Source organism: Melitaea cinxia, chromosome 5 (assembly GCF_905220565.1).
Source record: "Melitaea cinxia chromosome 5, ilMelCinx1.1, whole genome shotgun sequence".
Lineage (NCBI taxonomy): Eukaryota > Metazoa > Arthropoda > Insecta > Lepidoptera > Nymphalidae > Melitaea > Melitaea cinxia.
The window spans coordinates 10,940,425-10,954,728 of NC_059398.1; the positions used below are offsets into that span (position 1 = coordinate 10,940,425).

A 14,304-nucleotide genomic window follows, 5' to 3' on the forward strand; every position below is an offset into this window, starting at 1 on the left:
TCAACGATATCTATCAACTGTTTTTTAAAGATGAATACATATATCGATATTTGTATTGTACTATTGCCTGCAGATCACGACGCCCGGGTGCACAGTACAGGCAGAACAAATTTTACCCTCATAGGTCTTTCGTTATAATCTACCATGTGCTTAATTTCAAGAATAGGATTACTTAAACTGCGTCTATAAAATATATATATATTAAACTGTATGTGAATACAACCGTTTACTATGGCTACGTTCTACTTAAGGCCCGCAACGCCATCAACCACGACCGTTGAAATTGCCGTTCCACTAACGTAATCAATCAATCAATCAATCACTTCAGCCTATCGCAGTCCACAGCTGGACATAGGCCTCCATAAGTTCACGCCAATAATGACGTGAACTCATGTGTGTTGCCCATAGTCACTACGCTGGGCAGGCGGGTTGATGAACGCAGGGCTGGCTTTGTCGCACCGAAGAAGCCCCGAAACCAGCAGTTAAATGGTTATCCCGCAATCGGTCGACTTTTTGAGTTCCAAGGTGGTACTGGAAATGGAACTGGACGAACTAGTGTTGAGTGTAAGATTTATTTATTGAATATTGTACCGTTAATAAATAGCAAAAAATTAGTCATTATAATGTGCAAGTTCAGACGAAAACACCAAAAAACTAATGAAACCTTTTCTTTAAAAATAAACAACTTAAATGAGTAATTTTCGTTTATGATATTCACGAGGATTTTAAGGCAAAATAAAAAACATGATTGTTATTTTTTATTACTCTTAGTGTTATTAATGTAAAATACTCTTAATTTACATCTTATTGAGTAATTAGGGACTAAAATATGTTGCTAGACGTCGTTTTCAAATAAAACATTTGTAACATGATAACACTAATCTCAAAATTCATTACGAATTTGCCAATTTGTAAATATTTAACAATAAAATATGATTATTATCAACAACATAATTTATATTTAATAAGTGGAAAATGCGTATACTATATTTCATCAATTAAACAAGAATTCCACCTAATATCATTGCACTTTCTGAAACAAAGTAATTTGTCAATTAGACCATTTGTAAGCGGTAACATATTTTACTGTTAAAAACTTGTGCAATACCCACCATAGTTATTTCTGGAAACAATGCGCTAAGATTAAAGTTTGCGCGTGAAGCTACTGGAAAGCCAGAAATCGACCTATCCGCATTCGTTCCCATATTTTGCATATTCGATTGCATAATGTGGGTATTAAAGATGTCAGGTTGATATTGTGCAGGCATCTGATTTCCTACATAATTTGAAAATGGTATTTCTTCTGATATAATATTTTGATGTCTTTTAGTTTGAACTTTGTTTTGACAAAGTACATGAGATGTATCATTCCATTCTTCTACTTCATTGTTACCTAATTTAGCTCTTTTACTCTGGTATTTTTTGTTGGTTTCCTTTTTGGAACATTCCAGTTTGTGTTTGGCAGCAGATTCTCTTTTTGAACTTTTGTAATTAGGAGGATCTTTCTCATGTGAAAATGTAGTTACGTTATTTCTCATTTTAAATTCACTGTACTTGTGATTAGAATAACTGTTACAATCTGTAGTTTGGTTGTAATCAACAAATTCGCTTGGAAACGCTCCGCTTGTGTAGTTACTACTCATTAAATTACCACTCCCAGGCATAAAATTCGAATAAAAACTGTTTGATATGGTGTTTGTAGTAGAATTATATAAAGTTGTGCCTGAAAATTGTTGTCCAGCGTAACTATTATCGGAATAATCAATTATCGATGGGAAATGGGATACTTGAGCAACACCACTATCTTGAGATACATTAAAATCGTTATATTTCTGTGGCACCACAAATTTAGCCCCATTATCCGGAATTTTTTGACTATAATTTGTTCCTCCTCTTATTAAAGCTTCGGCAGAATAGCTATTTTTCTGCGTTTTAGAATTTTTATCAGTCTTAGTAGATTTGGTTTTTGCTTGTGAAAATGAATTAATGCTGTCATATGTATGTGAAACTTTAGAATCGTTAAAACCGTAACATGTTTGAGGATGGTTTTCTAAGCGCGTTTTTCTGTTAACTTCGTTGTTATGAGGTCCATTTTGTTTTGTGGGAATTGACTTCTGTGTATCTGTTAGTAACCCATTTGGTCTTAACGGCATATTTTCGGATGACCGATTCATTAATTGAGTAACTGAGAGAAAATTGCTACAGTTTTGTAAATCTGTATGAGGCAAAGTTCTGTTGATAGTCTCAGTCTTTTTCTTATCATGTGGACCCAAAGCCAAGTCTCCTATTAAAGTTGGAAGGTTGATTGGAGGTGGTTCCATACTAATTTCTGTAGTTCCTGCGGTTCGTGCTGGTGGCCACACATTGTGCTCTTCGTGATTTGATTGGGACGGAAAATGGTGCATATTAATAGGAAAGTAATTATTCTCACTCTGTGTATGTTTTTTAGATCCCAGATCACTTTGAGAATAAGGTGTTTTAGTGGCTTCTTTTAATTCAGTTTGATTTTGATTGCAATTATTTTGCGGCCTTATTTCAGATGTCATCCAATTTATGTGCATTTTACTAGGAGATTTTTTTGTATATTTTTCAACATTCTGTCCTACTATGGGAGAGGATTTTAAAATGCCTTCATTTGCATTTTCTGTCATATGCTTGGTATAAAATTGTTTTGGATTAGCATTTATCTTCGTAGACATGTTAGTATGTAAATGATCTGTAGGAAAATAATTCTGTTGTTTCGAAATAAAATTTTTTGAAACATTACTATTTGTATAAATAGATGAAATATCATCTGGCCACAAATTGGGTCCTTGATTATAAAAACTAGTAATTTGCTCTGGAAAACTGCCACTCTTACTAGTCGGATTCTTTTTTGCTGTGTTTGGAACTATTGGGACATGAAAATCAGGATTAAAGGGATTATAAGTCGACGAAAATGGAGTTGTGGTATTGGTCAATATACTATCTTTGTGAAAGTTGTTAGCATTAGTTGTACAATTTACAAAATCAAAACTTTTGTGAGACCAGCCCAAGTCAATGTCATATGTTAATCTCTTCATAAGGTTATCATCAACATTAGAATAGTCAGTTTTATTTTTACTGGCGTAATTGTCCATTGCACAAGGATATAAGCCTAAGCTATTAAATTCGTGACTCGTAGAAATATTGCTTGTACTATAAATTGTACTTTTAACTGTATTAAATGGGTCACCTTTATAAAATATGTTATTGGTTGTGCTGTTGAATGATGTAGACTGCGTTGTACCAGTTTTGTTAACAGATAAATCAAAATCTAAGCCAAAAGTAGAATCTGTAAGAGCACAACTTGATGGTATTACTGATGGTAATGGTAAACTCAAAAAAGGGTTTTCGTTATTTACCAGATTAGAAACAGTTGTGGATGTTTTCACCTCTATTGACTTACTATTTTCATATTTATTATGGTCAATAGATTTATCAATATTCGTAACTGGTGTAATCTGTTGCTTACTAGGAGTTTTGGGTTTATTAGCAGGTATATTAGGTTTTTCAAAATAAGGGACTTGTTCATGTGGTGTTTCATTTCGTAGATTGGTTTCTTTTGCAGTAATATTCTGAGTTTCTTCAGCCGGGCTATCCGCTCTATTGCCACTGACTAATGGAAAGGACATTAAGAAAGCTGCAGTAGGAGAAGCAGCTAAAAACTCTTCTGCTAATTCTAATCGTGCATTTCCAACATCTACTACATTTTCACAAATGTTAGAATCTAAAATAGCATGTATTTTACTTTCTTTGCTTTTAAATTCACCTTCAACACTTTTGTTTGGAGCAGTTACTTTATTATCTTTGGCTTCAGCAACACTTAAATTACTACTACTCTCAGATTTCTCCAGAGACACTTCTTTGTTTGTTGGTGACGCTGATTTTTCAATATTTGGTTGTGCTATTGATGGTTCTGTACATTTTGGTGAGTCTTTTATTTGATTATTAATAGTTTCTTCGCAGGTATTTTGAATTTTGTTTAAAACTGCAATATTGTTTGTTATTGAGTTTTCTGGGTTTGATTTACTTGTATTAGCTTCACCTAGGATTTCTTTATCATTTGAAGTTGCTTGTGTTTTTTTAATTTTTTCATCTGGACTGATAACATTTTTAACATTATCACCATTTATTTCATCTTTTTTTTCCGTCTCCTGACCTGTTTCTGAGCTTTTATCAGATATTTGATCCTTTTTATCAATTGGTTTAATTTTTTTAGAACCTTTTTTAGTGTTACTGTTTCGAGGCTTAGCACTACCTTTTTTAGTTTTTGCTGACAAAGGATGTGAGTACGCAGATATTGGCAATACATTAACCATAGTAGTTTTTGTAATATCATTTGTGTTTCTGCTGATAATAGGAATAGTGGCTGATTTGTTTATTGGTTGTAAATTAGCATCAACTAAGACGATTGTTGGTGGTTGAGGAAACAAAACAGGTCTTTGCGGAAAGATATAAGGTGTGGCTGGTAGCATGACAATGGTATTTTCTGAAAATTAAGACAATGTATTAAAATTATTCCATAACAGTCATTTGGGCGAAAAATTATTACAGTAAGTTACAAACCTTTCTTCACATTAGTTAATGGTAGTAATTTGGGTAACTTTGGAGGTGTTTTATTTAAAGTACTCTCTTTATTGTAACAAACATTTGTTTTTTCTGATGTAGATTTTTCCTTTTCTTTCAGTTTTTTCTGTTTCGATTTATTAAGCATTAATAATTTTACATATTTGCTACCTGAAAAAAATCGTATTAATCATCAGTATTTTATAATATAGTAAAAAATTCGAATATTACAATAAGCATGACGACACTACAGATTGCGATGAAGGAGATACGAGAAACAGTAAAATAATGTTACCCCAAATAGATATTTTCTCAAATCTCCTTTAGAAATTGAAATAGGTACTACATTTGGCAGACGTTATAGTAATATATTATCTATAGCTTCTAATTCTCTCTTAAAATTTATCTATCACTAAATTTTAATTTAATAAAAGCTAACCATAATTTATTGTAATTTCGCTTCAGCCTGTAGTATCCCTAATAAGCTGTGTGGCTATGGCAAAGAGTATTGCAAACCCCTCTCTTCCCGTGGCTGTCGTAAGAGGCGACTAAGGGATAACACAATTCCACTACCACCGAACCACGAACTTAAAAGGTCGACCGATGGCGGGATAACCATCCAACGGTTGGCTTTGAAATACACAGGTCGAAGTGTGAGTGACTATGGGCAAAACACACATGAGTTGTGAGTGTGGATTGAGTGTGGAAACCTAAGTCCAGCAGTGGGCTGCGATAGGCTGAAGTGATGATGATGATGAAATGATGAAGCTGCCAAGAATATCAAAGTCCCATAATTTTTTAAATGGTTCGAAATTTAATTCAAATTTAGGCAAAAATGCTCCTTTAAATAGATTTTTAAAAAAAATTCAACAAAACTGCAAAAAAATTTCAGTTAGACCTTTTTCAGACAGCCCTCTACAAATTTAAGAAGGAAATTATTAAGATTAGATAGTGGGTAAACATGTCAATTGTCATATAGGTGTTAATTTTGTGTACAACTTTTGATTTATTGTTCGATTATTAACTAAGTTTATGATATTTTTCTAATTTATATTATGTATTGGTTCTTTTAATCAATAATTTTCAATTTTTATGACATTGTTGAATGAATTTTCTATTTTTTTTTTCAAATGATAATAATTTTGTATGCGCTTTTTCTTTTATTTTATTTATTACTTGTAACTCATAGTTTTTAATTTTAATGACATTTTTAAATTGAATAACTTTGTGAAAAATTCTAATATCATTTGAGTAATCATGAATTATTATTCTGTTCCCAAAACTATTCTGACTACTGGATCTACTCTATATTGTTCTATTTTAACATTGTTCTCCTTATGTAAATAGAATATTTTTTCTACTGTAACGTACGCGGTCTCAATTTTACTATTATTCATTTGCATGTTGTCGTCACCTGTAATTTTGCTGGCACTTAGTTATATTAATGTGATTATTATATTTTTTTGTAGCAACAGTGTACAGTATGTACTATATCATGCCCTGTGCCCAAAGGTTATCTGGAAGAAATTACTCTTCAGCAATAAGATTGCCTTTGAATATCTTTTTTTTTACTCACTACTGTTTTGTTTATATTTTGATATACAATAAAGAATATATTATTATTATTATTATGTTGGCGATCTTATAAATAAAATACTTTGTTTGTTACTGTGGGGTAATGCTGCAGATATTGAAACTATATTTATCTTGCAAAAAAGGGCTACTCGCGGCATTTACGATCTTGGAGCTCGAGTCTCCCTACGGGATGTTTTCCAAAAGGATCCCGTCGCAGTATATTTATAACAATATTATGTATATCCATCAAAATATTCATTGTTTTGAAATAAATAGTAATAATCGCATTGTAAACACGAGAAGGAATAACAAAATTGTAACTCCAAGTTTCCGAGTGCGCAAGGTAAACCTTTTCTTTCTGGGTCATGGTATTCGCATGTATAATAAAATACCACAAATAATTTTGGAATTGTCTCAACATAAATTTAAAGTTTTTATTAAAAAAAAAAAAAAATAGATAAAGCTTATTACTCGGTGCAGGATTACATAGTTGATAAAGATATGTGGACTTAGTGACGCTGTATTTCATGCAACATGTCTCTAATTATGTACTAAAACACAGTTTATATATTATTTTCAAAAGAGTAACTGCGGAGTTTCTTGTCTCTGCAGAATCTACATTCCGAATCGGTGGTAGCTTCACTTTTACAAAAATAATAATTTGTTTTTAAAGTTTTAATTTGTAAAATGACGATTCGAAAGTGCTCTTGGAGCCTATTTGAATAAAGCTATTTTTTATTTTGATTTTGAATAAAATAAAAAATGTCCCAGAAATAGTGTCTGTACCTTTGATTAAACTTACCTAGGGTTATGTATTTCGAATTGCTGAATCCGAATTTAGGATAATTTTGGTCCTTTTTGGTCAATGGTACAGAGCACTGTTCAGGTCCTATTTTTAAATTTTTTTAAAGCAATTCATGTTTTTTATATTGATAAGTGGTAAGCTTTATTAATGTGCTATTTCTGTATTACATTATGTTGTTTGTAATTTTATTTAAATTCACCCTAATTACATAAAGGCAGAATCATAAAACATGGAGTTTAAAATCTCTTGATCTTAAAAATGCTAAAAAAACCAAACACTCACTTTGATTTTTCTTATTTGTACCAAATGTAACTTGTAACGATACGTCTTTTTTATCACACTGTTTCTTTTCTATAGCTTGTAGTTTAATTTCTAAGGCCAATATCTCTGCTTCTGTAAAAACAACATTAAATTGGATGTGAACATTAGGATAAAGTGATAGTTCAAAACTCAAAGGATAGCAAAAATAACTTACTTAGTTGTGTCTTTTCTTGAACACAATTTGTTAAACATATTATAGCTTTTTGGACTATTTCAATTTTAGGATATTGTACGTTATCAATTTCATCTCCACTAACACTATTTGCTTTATTAATAGATTTAACAATTTCTCCAAGTTTTGATATAGCGTCGTTGAATTTTAAACGCCTTTGACGCTCCCATTCTCGACATCGACTGAAATATTATTAAAAAAATAATAATAAAATTTGTATGTATATTAAATATACTTAATTGTAATTGAACAATAAAATAATATATTTTGTACAATATCATTATCAAAATTCAAATGAAAGTGAATTTAAACAATATAATACTTGATGTGTATAGTAATATCATTATTTAATTTCAAATGCATGTTATTTTTAATCACCTTGGTGTACGCTGTTTATTGTTAGACGGTGGATCCATTAAGGTGGTCCATGAAATATTTATTCAAAGGAGATGCTTAACTCTATAGGTATTTAGTTATATTTACAAAAACATACAAAATTTTTCTTTAAAAAACATAATAATTATCAATTGACATAACAACATAAGACTTTTTCAAAATCATTGCTAGTGCTAATAAATTAAGAATGGAATAAATAATAAATAATTGGACGAAATTGTGGTACGACGCCTACGGACTACGATAGCATTGAAATCGTTGTAAAATTAATTATTATAATTTTCTCAAAAGTATGGTTTTAGATTGTTTTATTTTAGTATTTATTTAAAGATAAAGTTGCCGCTGAATTCGATAGCTAGTCCATAATTTAAAAAGAATTGTAGCTGAATCATTTCGACATCTACAATATTTTACAACACTAACATTGTAATTTTTAATTAAAATCGACTGTTTGGCTGAATGATTTGTTTCCCCAACAACTAGTTTCATATTCTTTATTTGGTAATTGTTAATTTTTTATTCAACTGGTCTTGAAGACGATAAAGACCAAATAATTTATTCTAAGAAAGCTTATTTTCTGTTTGTTGAATAATAATAATAATACTATATTATACACAACAACAATCAAAACAATAAAATATTACAAATAAAGATCAGTGTACAAAGGTGGTCTTATCGCTAAAAAAGCGATCTCTTCCAGACAACCTTTGAATGTAAATTATATATATGTCTTAACTATCTTGTTAGTTTTTTGTAATAATTAGTTATTTTAGACTATTTGTCACTTACTAAACAAAGTAAGTTCAAGCCTCAAGGTACAGAAGGGTAAAGAAGGTTGTACAGAAGTAATTTAGGGATACCATATTAAGATTTGTTTACTTTGCCGCGCCTTTTCACTATCTACTTTGTAGAAATTATATTTTAAAAAGTCTGTACTCGATTCTCCAGTTCTCCTCGCCTCTTAGTTATAAGAAGCTTTACTTTGTATATTTTTAGACCAAAGTCCTCCTTGCCAAAGTCAAACAGGATACTAGTGAAAACAAGCGTCAATTATACATCTGAATCATCGTTCATTTGTTTACTCCGCCTTCATTTAGTTGTCAACTACTTATATACTCTTTGTTGTCAACTTAGGGTTGCCAACTTTTTTTGACAAAAAAAAACGTATAAAATGGTTTGGATAGGAAAAAATAAAGTATTTGGAAGAAAAAAAAAGTATTTTTCAAATTTTATGTTTTTATTGCTTTAAAAACGTATTTTTGTGTGCCTTTAGCACATGCTAACAATTTTTTGTTATGTTTAAATGTTTCAAACTTGTTTAACAATGAATATTTATATTTATATAAATAAAAATTCGTTTCTAATTTAATTTATTGACGCTATATTTCTCTCTTCTCGCTACTTTAGATTCATTACTATACATTCGCAATATATATCCTGCATCTTAATATTTAATCCGTCTTGTAATTTAGTTTTTATAATTATCATTTCACAATGTTCAAATTTAACCGCATTTTTTAAGGACACGTTAGGAAGTATTGAAAGCCAGTTATCTTCGCTAAGGTCAAACCATTTTTCCAACCATTGATTCCTTAACTACATATAAACAAAGCCAATGGTCAATTTTTCTACAATATCGTTGATAGTGAGTAGTGACATCTGTGACAAATGTCAGATTGTTGACCTGTCCTGTCACATTCAAAACACCACATCTGACATCGAACATTTCGTTCAGTAATTTTAAATCCTTTCCATCATCCGTTTTACCTTATGTGTACCGTTAAATAGTTAAGTACCCATAATGAGTATTTTGTTTCACGCATCACAGTAAAGATTGAAAATAAGGTATTTTTGTATGCAAAAGTATAAAGTATATTTACCAAAAATAAAGTAGAATACTTTATTATAAAGTATGGTTGGCAACCCTATGTCAACTAGTCATACTCTGCGTACAATAGTAGATGCCTAGATGGTCACTCTATATAGTATCGTGATAACTTGGTGATAACTCTCAGTTGAGTTTGTTGATTGTTTGTGCGTCTATAATCAAGGACGATTTAGTTTAATTGGTTTTGAAGTAATAATTAAATTCAGTTTAACGACATTCACTTTAAAAAGCACGCACTTGCCTATTAATACAATAGGGCGTGTAAGGTAACTAGATATTAAATCTTGTGCAATATTCAAACGGCCAAAATGTCTCTTTACCCATCTCTAGAAGATATGAAAGTTGATAATATGGTAAGGGCTCAGATGGCTCAACAACAAAATCATGCACCACCGTCTTATCAATTGCCGTACCAGCCACAACCAGCCGCTGTAGCGCCTAGCGCACCAAGACATGTTTATCCTGCATTAGGTGAATATATGGGATTAGAGCTCTCACCTGATGTTATTGCTCTTAATATGCCTGAGTATCAAATACAAACAGTAAGTTTTACAATTCCATTACTATATTTCCATTATGATATTTGAATCTGTTAATAAGACATATCCTCATTTTTTATTTAAGGTTCATCCTTCGGGAGCAGAGACCAATATTGTGGCTCCACTTTCATCGCAGTCTCCTAGTTTGTTAAAAGCGACAGTTACTCAAGGGATAAGACAAGTTATTATTTGTAAAGACCAGCATGGTAAATGTGGCTTAAGACTGCATTCGGTCAATAATGGGATTTTTGTGTGTTATGTTGAGGCCGGAAGCCCAGCTGCCTTAGCTGGACTAAGATTTGGTGACCAGATATTGGAGATAAATGATGTAGCAATGGCTGGATTGAGTATGGAACAAAGTCATGCACTTTTAAAGAAAGCTCCAACTAATGGAATCAGACTTGCAGTTCGTGACAGGTAAATGATTACATTTAAATTTATTTAAGGTTATTAACTTTACTTTTATTTTTCTATTGATGACAGAAAAAATAATTATAGCAATATTACATTTTTAGGCCATTCGAAAGAACTGTAACTTTACACAAGGATTCTCTCGGTCATATTGGCTTTCAATTTAAGGATGGACAAATTGTTGGACTAGTCAAGGATTCCTCAGCTGCACGCAATGGGTTGTTGACTGATCATCAATTACTTGAAATAAATACCATTAATGTCGTAGGCATGAAAGATAAGGAGATATCAAGGGTCATAGAAGCAAGTCCATCAGTTGTGAATGTGACCATTATACCACATTACATTTATAAGCATATGATAAGCAAGTAAGTATTTTGCAGTATTTATTACATTTATACTGCAGATATAATCTTAAGACATGCGTAATAATTTTACAAAATATCAAATTGTAATATAATCTGATTTAGGTTAAATAAATTTAAAATCAATATTTATATTACCAAACATTTTTATCAGAGAGAATTTTGCACACAACATGTAGAATGAGTCATTACCATATATATCATCAAGTTTTCCTGCTCCTTTTCCTGTGGTATTGACCACATACTATCTAATCTAGTATATGGTAATGACTTATATATACATTTTGTATTAACAGGGAAAGTTGGTGTTCATTTTTTAGTACTTATAACGGTTAATAATGCTTTTCTTGATCTAAAAAATACTACAGAATATAGTTAATCAGTAAAAGTAATAAATAAACATAAGTTTTTTGATAGTATAGTATTGATAAATTAATTACTTAAATGTATACACTTGTCTTTTTAATCATATATATTCATACAATAATTCTGTTTGGTTGCAAATGAAAAAAAGCCGACATGAATTACATCGGCAAGTAATACATCAAAGGTAGAGAAAAAAATAGTTAAGTAAATATTATATTATTAGAAATAACTCAAAAAGTACTGAATAGATCTTAATTAAATTTAAATAGGACTAGATGACAAGCGCCAGCTTTCAATTAAAAATAAGAATCATCAAAATCAGTTCACCCAATAAAGGTAATGAGGTAAAACACATAAAAAAAAAGTTGAATTGAGAACCTACTTTTGAAGTCAGTCAAAAAATTCTGATTCAACCCATATATATTTATTTTTATTGATTTTACATGTTCTATCCAGTGTTGACTGGTAAAATAAAAGTATGTGACAAAAAAGTATGATTTTTGTATGATAACATACAAAGACTGGAGCAATAGTAGAAAAGATAATAAATTATGATTATGTACAGTATTTTATTAGCTTGAATGTGTACTGATATGAAATAAATTGTATTTTTTTTCAGAATGTCAAGTTCATTGTTTAAGGAACAGGACCGCACCCCTGCAGTGTAATAAAAACAATGAAAAATTAAATGCCATTACAAATTAAACAAAAGCGCATACTTTTTAAAATATAAAATTGATTTTTCTATTAATCACAATAGTGCATTATAAATTATTTGTCATAATTTTATAAATTATAAACTCAGTTTATAATAATTCACAAAATTTCCTGTCTCTGTATAAATAAAATACAATATTTGCAAAAACATTGTATTTTATTACCAGAACACGTACATCGAAAGATGCGTTTTGTTTGTAGCAAATAGTTTTTGCCTTTACTTTGGTGCTGCATGTTTACACAGCTTTGTTATTAATGATTTTATTTTTGGTCATGACTAAATTATTTTATATACTATATTATAGTCGGTAAGGGCTGTGAAGATAATGACTTGGTTATTTCTTTGTGCAAAATAGGGGGCAATCCCTAAATTATGTTATCTGTTGTTGGGAGAGGGGGGGGGGGGTATGTCATTAAGTGACAAGGGGCGGGGTGGGGTCCAATATTTTATGACATCACATTTCAAAATACAATATATCGTTATAGAATTTTTAGTTAAATGGAAATAAATATATTCTCATAACTGATGTTGTAATTTAACAAATAAGAATTTAATGGGAAATTGGCAAAATATGTGACGTCACCCCCTAGGTAAGGGGGTCTCATAAATGTCTCTCAGTGTGAGTGGGGGGGGTCCAAAAATCATCAAATTCATGTGACGTAATTTAAGGATGACCCCTAACTATTGAATTCAATTATTATTAGTATTATTAGTTAGTTTTACTTCACGTTTTTAGTCACTTTCAAAATTTTGTTTGACTTATAATAAGCTTATACGAATCTACGTGAAAATTATGATAAATATTTTATATGTTAAGCAAATACATGAATAAATAAAATTACAAAATTGATATATGTATAAGAAAGTAAAACCATTATATTCGCCACTAATGAACAAAATGATTTAAGACTGCATTAAAGAATTTTCAATTAATATTAATTGTTATGAAGTTAAATATTTTTGCAAATTAAATTTCAAGTAAAAATATTAAAATGTTTGTATAATTTTTTTTTAATATTAAAAAAAACCTCATCTTTCACATTCTTTCATTACCGATAGACATTGTTTACTCATTTTACCCACGACATATCTACAATAGGGTTAATAGAAAATCAAATATCTACGCTAAACTAAATAAATGCGTGTAAAATTTAATTTGTAAGAGAAAACACTTGTTTATTAATAAGATATAAGTATAGATTATTGACACGTTTTTGATAAAATAAATTTTATATGGAGCTTAAATATATAGTTTTATAATTTATCAGCAGATGATTAAACACATTCTTAATATTCAATTAGTATATAATCATTTATTATGTAGATAATTTTAAGAGTGTTATTAAGTGCACGAAATCTTAAACGTTAGTTGCGAACACAGTGACCCAAAGAGATTATTTGTGCCAATTTTTTAGTTTAGACGAGTTTTATTAATGAAATTGAATTTTTTTATTAGTTTCCTAAGACGAACTACACATTATGACTTTCGCTCACTTTCGACAATCATTGTGCGATTCTTCATGATTAAAAATGGAACTCAAAGATACGTCGTATTGAAACGTCATGTATCCGGTTTATTGGTACTTCTCGAAAGTCTAACGTGGATGAATGAGGATGACCATGTCGATTACTGAAATCAAAACATTTCTTATATAAAACTTCTAATTGAGTATATAGGTTTCAAAATGTTAAAGAAATTTTGTGATTATTGCAATTTTGTAGCATAATTATTGATAAGTTTTTTTATTACAGGAAAATAAATTTATATCAATATAATATTCTTGTTTATTTACCCACATTTAGACTATATTTTATAATTATTTTTATGAAAATATAGGTAGGTAGGATACGCTACATCGACGTTTCTACGTTCGTTATCGTATTTTTAACAGACTTCCAAAAAAGTAAGAGGTTCTCAATTAGATTGTACTTTTTTCTATGTATTTGTTAACCTCCGAACTTTTGACTGGGTGAATCGATTTTGATGATTTTTGTTTTAATCGAAAAGTGTTTTTTTGGAACGAAGTTCCTTACGGCAGGCTTGACATTTGGCTAGGCGACCGAACTGAAAAAAATGTGATACTAAAACCATAAGAAAAATATATAACGGAAGTGACGTCAGTCACACGATTGTATAATATGACGTTCGTAAAACTAAAAT

General features: G+C 30.3%; 2 protein-coding genes across 3 annotated transcripts; one reads left to right on the plus strand and one right to left on the minus strand.

The window, feature by feature from the left end:
- Positions 1-748: 748 nt before the first annotated feature.
- Positions 749-8,068, minus strand: LOC123653589. 2 transcript variants are annotated; one of them, XM_045589578.1, is made up of 6 exons: positions 7,839-8,068; positions 7,443-7,642; positions 7,250-7,360; positions 4,588-4,758; positions 1,113-4,510; positions 749-1,033 (listed from the first exon to the last, which is right to left on the minus strand). In XM_045589578.1, the coding sequence occupies exons 1-6, from the start codon at positions 7,874-7,876 to the stop codon at positions 1,022-1,024; spliced, it is 3,930 nt and encodes a 1,309-aa protein (XP_045445534.1). In that variant the 5' UTR covers positions 7,877-8,068; the 3' UTR covers positions 749-1,021. The 2 variants fall into 2 exon arrangements, with proteins under 2 accessions (XP_045445534.1, XP_045445536.1); XM_045589580.1 differs by lacking the exon at positions 7,443-7,642 and having other exon boundaries at positions 7,839-7,911.
- A 1,722-nt stretch (positions 8,069-9,790) lies between these two features.
- LOC123653590 (syntenin-1-like) lies at positions 9,791-13,919 on the plus strand. Its single transcript, XM_045589581.1, has 4 exons — positions 9,791-10,286; positions 10,369-10,700; positions 10,799-11,062; positions 12,045-13,919. Exons 1-4 carry the CDS (start codon positions 10,053-10,055, stop codon positions 12,091-12,093), a joined length of 879 nt encoding a protein of 292 aa, XP_045445537.1. The 5' UTR covers positions 9,791-10,052; the 3' UTR covers positions 12,094-13,919.
- The last annotated feature ends 385 nt before the right edge of the window (positions 13,920-14,304 follow it).

Coding starts and splice junctions, on each gene's coding strand:
- LOC123653589 (XM_045589578.1), bottom strand. CDS start 7,876: ATGGATCCACCGTCTAACAATAAACAGCGTACACCAAG. Junction 7,361..7,442: donor TCAAGAAAAGACACAACTAA/GTAAGTTATTTT, acceptor TTGTTTTTACAG/AAGCAGAGATATTGGCCTTA. Junction 4,511..4,587: donor ATTAACTAATGTGAAGAAAG/GTTTGTAACTTA, acceptor CTTAATTTTCAG/AAAATACCATTGTCATGCTA.
- LOC123653590 (XM_045589581.1), top strand. CDS start 10,053: ATGTCTCTTTACCCATCTCTAGAAGATATGAAAGTTGATAATATGGTA. Junction 10,287..10,368: donor CTGAGTATCAAATACAAACA/GTAAGTTTTACA, acceptor TTTTTATTTAAG/GTTCATCCTTCGGGAGCAGA. Junction 10,701..10,798: donor AGACTTGCAGTTCGTGACAG/GTAAATGATTAC, acceptor TTACATTTTTAG/GCCATTCGAAAGAACTGTAA.